At 43.5% G+C, this 12,414-nt stretch overlaps 1 protein-coding gene across 2 annotated transcripts; it reads left to right on the top strand.

The window, feature by feature from the left end:
* Nucleotides 1-218: 218 nt before the first annotated feature.
* smarce1 (SWI/SNF related BAF chromatin remodeling complex subunit E1) lies at nucleotides 219-11,570 on the top strand. Of its 2 annotated transcripts, none has more exons than XM_080009957.1 (11): nucleotides 219-274; nucleotides 620-678; nucleotides 1,780-1,823; nucleotides 2,366-2,464; nucleotides 5,368-5,448; nucleotides 6,181-6,312; nucleotides 7,308-7,479; nucleotides 7,901-8,073; nucleotides 8,344-8,445; nucleotides 9,354-9,645; nucleotides 10,091-11,570. In XM_080009957.1, exons 2-11 carry the CDS (start codon nucleotides 672-674, stop codon nucleotides 10,447-10,449), a joined length of 1,461 nt encoding a protein of 486 aa, XP_079866083.1. In that variant the 5' UTR covers nucleotides 219-274; nucleotides 620-671; the 3' UTR covers nucleotides 10,450-11,570. The 2 variants fall into 2 exon arrangements, with proteins under 2 accessions (XP_079866083.1, XP_079866082.1); XM_080009956.1 differs by having other exon boundaries at nucleotides 5,368-5,460.
* Nucleotides 11,571-12,414: the final 844 nt, after the last annotated feature.

Raw genomic sequence — 12,414 nt, 5'->3', positions numbered from 1 at the left:
CACAAGGCGCCGAAAAATGCAAAACGAGAATGGTCAAATATATAAAATATACAGAATACGGTCATATGTTCGCATGAGTAAAGTGTAGGGCGTACATGAATACACACTGACAAGGCAGATTTTACGAGTATAAGTTAATTGTGAGTTTTCTATCATTTCGACCGGCGCGGGGACAATGGAGGATTTTGTGCGAAGGAGGACCTGGCAACCCGGAAGAACTGTGTGCAGTGCAGACAAGCGCGTCCGTGTGTGTCGCGGAACAAAGGAGTGCGGAGTGAGTGCTTTTTTAATATTTGAACCAGTTCCTCCCTCATATTTGGCCTTTTGATTCGTATTACACGAATTAAATGTGGTCCACCCGGTCTGCGCGTTCGGGTTTGGTACGAAGTAACCTCGTAATTTACCAAACCAAAGCTATTTCTCCATGTGTGATCCTTTGTGTTAGCTTGTGGCTAGCAGGCCCCACCGGCTAACCATTCATTTGGTATGAATCTGATTTAGTTGGTTTATTCTTTTTGCAGAAAACCTCGATATTGTGATATTTTCTTTGGTATTTTAACCTGTTTTCCCCATTCAAATTGGTCTCAACTACATTTGGTTGTCTCGCCTTTTTTTCCAGAGCCTTAACTGTAATGTTGAATCTAGGTTGAACCCCCGCTCCCACCGCAAATATGTCAAGTAAGTAAACGTGCATGCTTCTTTGCTTTATAATCACAAATATAAGTGGATTTACCCAGAAACGTTATGTTTAGTTTTGAACCAAGAGTCAGAGTTGTGTTTGGCTTTTCTACCAGGTCCTAACGATAAAGGTTACAATGGCGAGATTTTGGTTCTATTTAATTGACGATTCATCTCTATACAAATATTCGCGATTAACAATTAAATTGTGTCTTTGTTCATTTTATGCCACTATTCTCGTGGCATTGAACCAAACTTGGAATTCATACATTTCTACTAACTGCAGACGAGCCATTGCTGCATTGGCAGTGGAGGTTGGAACCAAAATATTTGGTCGGTGGACACGACGCCACTGCACGTTCTATTTATTGCAGCGTTCTTCCCACGTTTCCCGTTGACGTTTTGGTCGAAACATATGTTTGTGGAATCTGAACGGTTTGACAACAGGATCGTTTTCTGCTCAAATTATAGCGATTATGTAAGAATCGTGATAGCTCGTCAGTTTTCCAAATATTGAACGACCTCATATCAACCCAATCTACAATGTTTAATCTCAAAAAGGTACATATCAGTTTGCCTGAACATGATTTAAATGTACTTAAGTGTTTGCATTCTTAGAAATGGATTCTGTATGGATTTCGTATGATTGCAACACTCAGTTTGTTTTCCTGCTTTAAGCACAGTTAACTGCAAATAGGAAGCCATTGGGACATTAACAGAATATCTTGTGATAGAGATGCTTACATTGTGCTTTTTTCGCAAAGTTTATTATTGACAACGTATCCTTGAATACCACTTTTTGTAAAGCATGTTTAATCCCTGTATGAATGCAATAATGCTTTCATCTGTATTTTATTTTAAATGTATCGTTACATTTTAGAAGTAAAAGTGGTTATCTGTGAAATTAATGTGTTTTTCCCCAAACTCCTTTTAAGAGATTCTGTTCTTCTCTGGCAATTCACGTACATGCTGTATGTTCAGACAGATGTACCCGACACTTGAAATTGCCATTTGGAGACACCAGGACCGTATATTCTTATAATTTCAGAGTGGTATCTGCCTATTCTAAATGGGTTTGTTTGTTTGTTTTTTGCTGCACAGAGCGACCATCCTATGCCCCTCCCCCTCCCCCCGCCCCCACAACAGTAAGTATACTCTGCCTCTAAAATACCGTCTACTCTTAGAACTGGGGAGCCCTAGGAGTGCTGTATTCTGTCTCTGAACATGCTGACAATGGGAACATCTACTGTCAGCTCTCATGAGACCCTCAACTTTTATTACAGATACACTTGTGTTTCAAAGAGAGCAAGATTTGTTTTGTACAGAAATTAGTAAATCAGTCCTTGATGCTCTGCCTTGGGCTGGGTAGCAGAATACTCATTTGAAAACATGTGATCCCCGTCCTCCCCCCAAACTGTTCTGCTCCATTTTACCTGCAACATTCCCTCTGAGAGCTCGTCCTGAACGTCAAATGGCATCGGCCGACTGAACTGCTTTGGTTCACCTTGCACAACATTTATGGAAATCATTACAAACAAGCGCCCCCGCCCCCCAAAAAACCCGAAACAATTGTCACGTTTCCTTTGTTTTTCATATGATTTGATTTCTCTTCACGTTTCTCCCTCTTCGCTCCTCTTGTTTGTAAGCCATTTCTCATTCGTGTTTTGTCTCATTTGTCTTCCATCAGCAAATGCCTTCCACCCCGGGGTTTGTGGGCTACAACCCTTACAGCCATCTGGCCTACAACAATCTCCGACTGGGAGGGAGCTCCGGAGGCTCCAGCAGGGTAATGCACTGAACTGGAAGGGCTTGGACTGTTTTGGGGGGGTGGGGAGGTGGGCTAGTGTTGATAGGAAGAAAAACCTATGGTATTGGGGGGGATCTTGTCTTGGCTAAACAGTTTGTTTAAGAAGCAGGTGCTGTTGCCAGAAGGAATCTAACAGGTTCAGTAGTAGTGGTGTAATGGAACATAGTTGCCCCCCCATGGTTCAGCACGCATGTGATTAATTGAAAAATTTAACCATCTTAGTAAAATACAATTTTACTGCCACTGTTACTTTTTAAAGTAATAATTCCACAAATCTCGATGCGGCGTTGCAGTGAAACTTCTCTGCAAAACCGACTGTAACTCGCTTAATAAGGGTTCAAACCCATGAAGGGGCAGAACCGCATTCTTTTCCTGCCGGTTTATTATTCTTTGATCACTCTAACCGCGTCTCAAATTGCCGTGAGCTTGAATAAGCTAAAAACATGAAACTTGACCCAATAACTGGAATTTATTTGCAAATGCTTCCCAAGAAACATGAATCTGCCAGATGGTGGCACTGTAATTAATGCCCAAAAGCACAATTCTGGAAAAGCCACATCCCTCACACTGGACTCTGATTGGATTGAAATTTGACACACAAGTCTAGGCCAAGTGCTGTAGAAAAAATGCCTCTTGGACAATAACCACCGTTCACCATGATGTTGTTGTTTTTTTCTTTCTTTCTTTCTTTTTTTTTCCCCGATTTGCATTATGTGAAAAACAGTAAAGTGACATCTACTTTTTTGATTTTGACTATCAATACCACATTTGGTATACAGCATAGCTGATGTACACATTTCTATTATAAATGAGCAAGATCGGTCCAAAAACAAGGTCGCCATCAACCCAAAAAATGTTGCAAAGGGCAGGGTATAGCAAAAAACTGACCAGAACTCATTTACCATGTATCCAATCATCATAAATCTTGGAAGATATCGTCAGTCCGTGTTTGGGAATAGGTCTGCCAAAGCATTTTGTGCCCGACCAGTAGGGGGCGCCACAAATGCCACAAAGGTGTAGCTGAAAACCTGGTAGACAGAAATTCACCAAATTTGAAACGTGAAAAATCTAACATGATACTATTTAGTTATTGAAATCAAATTCAGTTATTGGGGGCGAATGAGAATTGTTTGAATATTGTATGTATTTTAAGATTTTATTCAAACATTGGACATCTTAAATGTTGTTTTCCTTTAAGACCACGGGCTAAAGTTCCTTTCTAAAGTGTTTTACAGAATAAATGGAAAGCAAAGTTATATTTGCCCCCCCCCCCCCCCCTTTTTTTTTTTTTAAACAATATATCAATTAGATGATGACTAAACATGTCAAGTAGTTGGGACAGAATGTCAACATTAAGATACTCACTGGGAGATCGTAGACAATGAGGTTATGTTGGCACTAAGTTTCTAGTCTGCAGCATTATTGGGGGAACTGAACATGTTTTACGTCACTTCTAAGGGCTATTGAACTTGAAGATGTGAGAAATTGTACTGTACAAGTACACAGTGGTGATTGGCAAGATTTGTAGCAGCACTAAATGTTTCTAGGTATTTTCTGTTCTATTGAAATTTAAAAGGGTAATGGATCCCCCAGTGATCACAATATTTGTATCGATAAACAAGCTCATTCATTGTCCCCCATTACACTTCCCTGAAAGAGTCACCAACCCCCACCCGCTGCTTGAATATCATTCCAGTGTTTTTTTTGCAGTTTGTTCCGCTCCGTGCATGACATGAACCACCTTGTTTTGCCCGGCTGTTTGATCATATGACCATGAAGATCACAGTTAGGTTTTTTTGTTTTTTTTTTTGCATAGTGTACCTAAACACTACAGTAAGGCTGCGTGATATGGCTAAAATCTTCTCTCCCGATATAGGTAATTTCATATCTTAATAATGATATACAGTATATCACAATATAGCAAATTTTATGTATGTTCAATTAGTTAATAGTTCATATATTAAAAACAAAACAAAACATGATAAAGCGTATTTGCAACGTGGCGCAGCATGAGAAGGCGCTTGTCGGGGCTGTCTCTGAATCCTTGAACTAAACAAGACATGTTATTATTGATATGATGACATGTTAAAAAATCTTGGAAAAAATTTATTTGGTTCGGCCCGGTAGTTACCTTCACCTTATGTTGTCGTGGCAGCAGTCGACGAAGTAGTACACAAAGTAATAATTCATGAATGGTGCCATGCAATTTGAGATATCAAACACGATTTGATGTTTAGCGACAAAACATAGCCGTTTTTCATCAAGGCAGTTTAAAAGAAGTAAACCGAGGACGGTGGGTTTTTTCTTTTGTTTTTTTTCTTCACTCCATGCTCTGCGATTGGTCCTTGAGTATTTTCCCGAAGTGCCACGTTCCTCCATGTTTGTTTACATTCGCTCCCACATGATGATAACGTAAAGCATTGTGACTCCAAATGAATGTAAATATTTCGTAAAGCAGTACGACATATTCTAGGTCTTAGGATGTATATCGTCACATTGCACAGCCCTACGCTACATGAATGAATATTGATAGTAGTTGGCACTGGCTTGGCTTTGGCCTACGTCCCACTAAAACATTGTATGGCTGCATGATACAATGTATTCAAATCGTCAGTGCAATGTGGGCTATGGGCCGTGTTGTTAATGTGTGTTTTGGTTTTTTCAATATTTATCTAACCCCAATCCCATGTTCCTTGTCAAACCCTTGTCCATTTCCCTCTATGCCTCCATCCAACTAACTGACCCCACCCCCCTGTCCACCTCCTCTAACCCCCTTCAATCTTTTTTTTCCTCTCCCTTCTTCTATCTTTCCTCCTTTCTCTCCTTTTCTTGTCTGTCTGTGTGCCCCCCCTCCCTCCCTTGCTCTCTCTCTTTCTTTGCAGAACTCCTCGGGCATCACGGTGCCAAAGCCCCCCAAGCCTCCAGACAAGCCCCTGATGCCTTACATGCGGTACAGCCGGAAGGTAAGCAGGAAGGTAAGACACCCATCCACGGTGTCTGCTTTTACTGCTTGTCGGGCCTCCATACAACCTCCCCTCCCCCTCCCCGAACCCAACGGAGGCCGTGCCCCGCCGCTGCCAGCCCCGGGCGGCGGGCAGGGGAGTGGCCGGACGCCGGGAGACCACAAAAGCTGCGGAGACACAGACTCTGCCACCCCCACCACCCATCATCATCATCATCTCGCCCCTTTGCCAGTGTCTGGGATCGCTAGATTCCAAGGCTGTGTGGCTGTGTGTGGCTGTGTGTGGCTGTGTGTGGCTGTGTGTGGCTGTGTGTGGCTGTGTGTGGCTGTGTGTGGCTGTGTGTGGCTGTGTGTGGCTGTGTGTGGCTGTACTTTCCATACTTCTGTCAGACCTCTTTGTACTTCTGCGCTGTCTCTTACATACAAATACTCTTAAGGTTTTCATGCCAGGTGCTTAAAGAAAAAATAAAACCTGCCTCTTGGAAACGAAAAGGCAGCATTTTAATAATATCTCAAGGGAAGAGGGAATTTTTTTTTTTTTTTTTTTTTCCCCCCCAAAGAATTTCTCAAGACTAAATGGGCTTTCGTTGAGTTTTTATTTGGTCATCTTTCAAAGGGATCTTTCTATGGCAGGAAAGCCTTAACTTTATTACCTCCTCCACCTCTACATAACATTCAGTTGTTTACAAGCCCCTGCACTAGTCCTGTGCTCACCCATATATTTGTGCGTAAGGTGTGGGACCAGGTGAAGGCGTCCAACCCTGACCTGAAGCTGTGGGAGATCGGGAAGATCATCGGCGGAATGTGGCGTGACCTCACTGACGAGGAGAAGCAGGACTACCTGAATGAGTACGAGGCCGAGAAGGTGAGTTGGGACCACACTCAATGGGTCCTTGAGGTGCTTGAATTTTGTCCTCCGAAATTGTAAGTACCGAAATACCTTGATAGTAGCCCCTTTTGTGCTGAGGTGGTGAAAAGTCCCTGAAGAAAACGTGAAAATTGAAAACCTGTGCTAAATGATGGTGTAATATAAAACCCAGGGGGAATATCAAATGCTTTTGTCCAAAACTACCTGCGCTACCTCCTGAGCTACTGCCCCCCTGATTTTGTCATTGAAATCGCGATTTAACATTTTTCCAGAATTTTCTCTTGTAGTAGCTGTATTCTCTGCTAAGAGCACGAACGTGAATGGTCTTAATGCTGGAAATGACACAGCTGATGCCAGGGAAATGTAAATTTAATCCTGCATGTTTATAAAAAGACAATTATAATAGTAGATGACGATTAGATATATAATAGATCAAATATATACAAACTAATATTGGTATGTTAATTAATTAATAATTAATTAATAAAGATTGAAAATATACTTTGTTTTGCGTGAAGTCCTTGAAAATTTCCCTTTGTAATGACAGAATGAACCCTGATCACAGTGGACACTTGAGAGATATTTAATCTAAAATGTAGAATGTCTAAATTTCATCATGCTATACCACTGACAGAAGATACACAAGAACTATAACTATATTATTAATCCGATTGTGGCAGTTGGGCTCTGACACAGACACAGGCAGAGATGATGCAAACACCAGTTTATTGGAGAGAGGCAAGATGTAACAAGCCTGGGGCAGATGGAGACATGTCATGACAGAGGCTCTCCTCTATTGTGTCTGTGGGGATGGGTGATTTACCTGTTGCTCATTGATCGCTCTGACGAGCAACAGGCATACAGCCACCCTGATACTGGGCCCAATTATGTAGACCCAAGACATGTGTGACTGACCACCACCACATGGATATTGAAATCCTTTATTTCTTTCTTTAGGCCCCTTTTCTAACATTTCTCCCTCCCACCATCAGATCGAGTACAACGACTCCCTGAAGGCCTACCACAACTCCCCAGCCTACCTGGCCTACGTCAATGCTAAGAACCGCGCTGAGGCGGCGCTGGAGGAGGAGAGCCGGCAGAGACAGAGCCGCCTGGACAAGGGGGAGCCCTACATGAGCATCCAGCCCGCCGAGGACCCCGATGGTGAGTCAGCACAGGCCACAATATATAGTTTTCCTTTTTGTGTTATTTCTTATCTCATTGGTTTCTCTTTTATCGACTGCACTGTTTTTTATGCCTCCGTGCCAGTGACAGCCGTGTCCGGAGGCATTATATTTTCGGGTTGTACGTCTGTCCGTCCATCCCATTCTCATGAACTCTATATCTCAGAAACGAGATAGGGGAATTTCTTCAAATATGTCACGAACGTCCACTTGGACTCAAGGTGAACTGATTAGAATTTGGTGGTCCAGGGTCAAGTGTAAATTGCCACGTGACTGGTTGGTGGTGCCGTAATTCTATTTTTATTGTTATTATTTTTGCTGCTCTAACATCTAAATCCCCGTCTGGGGATTTATAAAGTCTTCTCTAACCTAATTTCGTCCGCTCTCTCTTGTGCCTGCAGACTACGATGACGGATTCTCGGTGAAGCACACGGCGGCTGCCCGCTTCCAGAGGAACCACCGGCTCATCAGCGACATCCTCAGCGAGATCGTGGTGCCTGACGTTCGCTCGGTGGTCACCACGGCACGCATGCAGGTCCTCAAGAGGCAGGTCCAGTCCCTCATGGTTCACCAGGTATGGCCTCGGCAATGCCTGTGCGAAAAGGGGGTGGCCACTTTTTCAGTAGGGTGGCCAGTTGATGAGATGTATTGTATATTGTAATTTTCCCAATATCGGCTCTAATGTATTTATTGTTATTTTGCATAACATATGTCCTATAATATTGTTTTTAATTTTTTTTTTCAATCAATTATTTATTGATGTGATAATATGAAATAATATTATGGTTATTTTTTTTTTCAGTGTATTGATACAAAGACTGCATATTGGTTTTGTGCGTTTCAGAGGAAGTTGGAGGCGGAGCTGCTCCAGATCGAGGACCGACACCAGGACAAGAAGAGGCGCTTCCTGGAGACCACAGACTCGTTCAACACAGAACTGAAACGGGTATGCAGCACGGATCCTTCTAGAGACCTGGCTCTGAGATAGCTCGACTCCTCAGTGTTTACTGTGGGGGAGAAATCCATCTTGAGCTGCTTTCACACATGCACTCGTGACATTGTCCTGATAATCAGGTCCAGACTTTGTCCGGAGTTGCCCTTTCTCGCATGCAGCACACAACCGGAGATTGTCTGTGTCAGACGTGTTCACACGACCTGGAAATACTCTGTTTGGTTTTAACGAGGAGTGGAGCCTGGGTAGAGCGTGCAGGAGGCAGGACGTGACGCAATGACACTGCAGCACACCCAAGACGGTGGACGAGGCTACCGACTTATCTTTTTTGGTGTTCATGTATTTGGACGTAATATAAACAAAAGAGTGGAAAGTAATAATAAAGACAGCAGAATGGAGTAAGAAGCAGCTACACTCCGTGCATGAAGATCCACACAAAGATGAATAACTGGCGCATAATAGAAACGCCATCAACACGCCCACTTGCTCACTGTGAATGCTCTGGACAATTACCTGCTCTGTTCACACATACCGCTCAATTGGAAATTGCGCAGACTTTGTACTAGGGTGCTGGTTGACAGCTTCTCCGGGTAATGGCCGGATAATCTCAGGGTTGCAGTGCATGTGTGAAAGCAGCTTCAGAGACTTATGATTCCTGAAGTTAAACAAGACCTTGTTTAAAACATACACACTAATATGCAACTTGTTTAAGAATAAAATGCGTTAATTCGATTTTTTGTTCCTAGTCTTCTAAGTATCAGGAAGTTATTTAAAAATGGTGAAAATAAAGTTAGAATTTGATGAATGTATTTACTCCAACCCTGATGACAGCAGTTCTGGCTACAGACCAGGTGTGCATCCATGGAAACCAACAGATGACCATCTTTGTTCCCCGCCTCCAGCTGTGCAGCCAGAAGGTGGAGGTGGACATGGAGAAGCTGGCGGCTGAGATGGCCGCCGCCGAGGAGGCGGCTCGGCGCCGTGCAGAGGAGAGGGAGCGCGAAGCGGCAGAGCAGGCTGAGAAGGCCGCGCAGCAGGCACAGGAACAACAGAAGCAGCAGCAAGAGGAGGAGGATGAGACCAACAAAGCTGCCGTCAGCAACAGCCACGAGCAGAGCAGCACCAGCTCTGCTCCCTCTGTCACCGCCGTCTCTGGTACCAATGAAGAAGACAAGGACACGCCCATGGAGACAGGTGGGAACACACTAATGAATATGGATTGATGTACAGCTAGCAAATAAATGTTCCCTATCACAGCCATTTAAAAAGAAATTGCCCAAGTTACAGAAATAAATGAATGCATTCAGTTGGCAATAGAAAACAACAAAATAAGAAGACCTGGGGATGACAATCTGGATCCAACTGTCAAAGTAGATACAACTGTCCTTGAAGTCACATGTGGTAAAATACCATGAGATACTTGGCTTTTGATATCGGCATTGGCCTTGCCTTTAATGAGACTGTCGACATAACATGAGGCGGTGAGACCAAATACTACATAGTACACAGATAGAAGCAATTTTATATATAAATATTATTTCATCGAAGAAAGTGATGCAGTTTTACATATGAATATCTAATTATAAATACCTGAAACAAAAAGATCTGCTGTAGACCCTAACCTTCTCTTTTCTTACAGATGAGGCGCCCCCCGCCGAGTCGTCGTCCGACCCACAGCCTCCTCCCGTCCCGGCCCCCGAGCTCTCGGCTCCCAGCGGGGACAAGGTCAGCCCCCCTCCTGACGCCTCCAGAGAGACCGGCGCCACCACGGCCGCCACCAACAGCGAGGAGAGCAGCAGCAGCAGCCTGAGCAGTGCAGCGCCCCCCTCCCCTGACCGAGCCCCTGCTGCGGCACCCACCCCTGCAGACCACGAGCCCAACCCACCGGCCCAAGCCTCTCCCTCGGTGCCCCAGCCCCTCCCTCCCTCTACCTCCGAAGAACCGGCCCCGCCTCCCGCTCCTCTGCCACCGTTGGCGCCCCCTGGTGGCGGCAGCTAAAAACCTACACCTTCCCGCGTCCTCCCTACCACACTGTTCCCTTCTCTAGTAGTCTCTCTTTAACTTAAACATGGCGGCAGCGGGGGATATGGTGCTGAACCAACCGAGCGGTGGTTTCGATCAGGTTCCTCCCCCATTCAATTCCCCTCCAAGAGCATGACTCATGTGTAGGTGTTAGAATGTCGCCAAAGACGGTGAAGTTCCTCCACCAACTGTAATATGCTCACTAGCTTCCTATCGCGCCAGCGACAAATCAGGTTCTGTCCCGGTGGTCGCGTGACTCTGCGCCCCTGCTGGTTTTAGCGTAGTATCGAGGACCTCATTCTGTTTTAAAACTCAGTAGAAATGACTTCATACATTATTTTCAGTAAAACAAATAGTTTTTTGGAAAAGAGTGTCGAGCTCGGCTGTCTTTTTTAAAAAGTTTTGTTTGTTTTTTTTAATGTGTCTTCTGGACCCCCCCCCCCCACACACACACAGACCTGTGGTGTTATTTGAATCGTCTTTAACAACAGATTCACCCCCAACATTTCAGAAGTCATTCTAGACCAACACTGTATTTGATAGTGTGATACCCTCCCCCCCCCAAAAAAAAGATGGGAAATTGGCCCATGACTTCCAGAGACCAGTGTGCATGGTTTCCATGCCTTGATGCATTTTAAAATTACCCTTTTTTAATTTGCCTCTGTGTACATTCTATTCCTAGGGTTAAATAAATGTCAACGTATCTTATCCGGGATCAGTATTTAATCAGCAGAATCTCCATTTAAAGGCTATTTTTCAACCACTCAGAACACATACCAGAAAAAATACCTCTACAATGTGTAACTTCACCAGTGAACCGGACCCTCATTCAGATGTTAAACCTCTTCTACTTGTGCATCTAAATGACTTTTTTTCTTACTTGAATCAGACTGTTGTTAGTATAATGCCTCTTTTTCTTTTTGTACTTTGTAAGACTTATGCCCAAATAAAGATGACTCGTCTGTCTTTCACTGGCTTCGGGGTGATCCATTCAAAGGGTACCATGCTTTGCCCGATTTTCTGTCATATATAATGTAACAATGTCGGATGTTCATATTAGACGTGGCAAATCGCTGTGAGCAAAATGCTCAGGCTTGACGCTCTGAACACTTGGGTTTTCAAAGGTTTTTCCTACTCTGCACGAGCCGACGTCAGCTCGTCGCAGGTTTCTTTATATGGTCATCTCCATCCGATCCGCTGTGCGTTTCTCCAAATAAAATCAGTAAAAATAGTGCGTTTATTGTAGATGTTTGTATTTTATTTTCCGACGTTTAAATGAAACAAAATATTCCCCCGTCCAAGAGTCCCACAAGCTTGGGGTACAGCAATGAATATGTGGTCTTGTAGATCTAATGAGTGAAGATTCAGCAACTGGATTGCTTATTTCTCACCTAAAATTTGTTCAGAAACTGATTTTGGTGGACTGATAAGGTGAGATCGAGTAAATAAAACGGAGCCCGGCGAAAGCTCAAAACCCCATTGGCTCAGAACTAGGAGCTTGGCTGCTCATTTACAACTAAAGCTGCACAAACTGAAACAGCCCGTTTTGGATCACTGTTATAGAGGCATTGGCTGGAGTGCATAATCTGAGCCGCTTTTTCAACAAAAAACTTCTGGGGACCTCAGTGACCTATATGAACAGGTGTAAATAAAAAAAGCATAATAGGTCCCCTTTAAGATATTTATTCTGATATTTAACACAAAACACACTTCTGTGAAATGGATGATGTCTTTTTAGCACAGTTTGTCAATGTGTTTAATTCCTAAAAGTTTTGGAAGTGCTTGAGAAAACTGATTGATGGTAAAAGTGGAAGCTGTCATGATATTTAGGTTATAAAATCCGACATAATGCGATAGATAGTAGAAACGGACAGTTTGGGCTCATGAACTGGATATGTAAATATCCTTTTTAGATAATATAAAAAAAAACCTACTGTGCAG

The sequence above is a fragment of the Zeus faber genome (genome assembly GCF_960531495.2).
Source record: "Zeus faber genome assembly, chromosome: 11".
Lineage (NCBI taxonomy): Eukaryota > Metazoa > Chordata > Actinopteri > Zeiformes > Zeidae > Zeus > Zeus faber.
This window is presented reverse-complemented; position numbering and strand designations above follow the sequence as displayed.

What these genes read in the sequence shown, in the direction of transcription:
- smarce1 (XM_080009956.1), top strand. An exon ending in GCCCGCCGAGGACCCCGATG is followed by an intron (nt 7,480 to 7,900) that starts GTGAGTCAGCAC and finishes TTGTGCCTGCAG; the next exon opens with ACTACGATGACGGATTCTCG. An exon ending in AGTCCCTCATGGTTCACCAG is followed by an intron (nt 8,074 to 8,343) that starts GTATGGCCTCGG and finishes TGTGCGTTTCAG; the next exon opens with AGGAAGTTGGAGGCGGAGCT.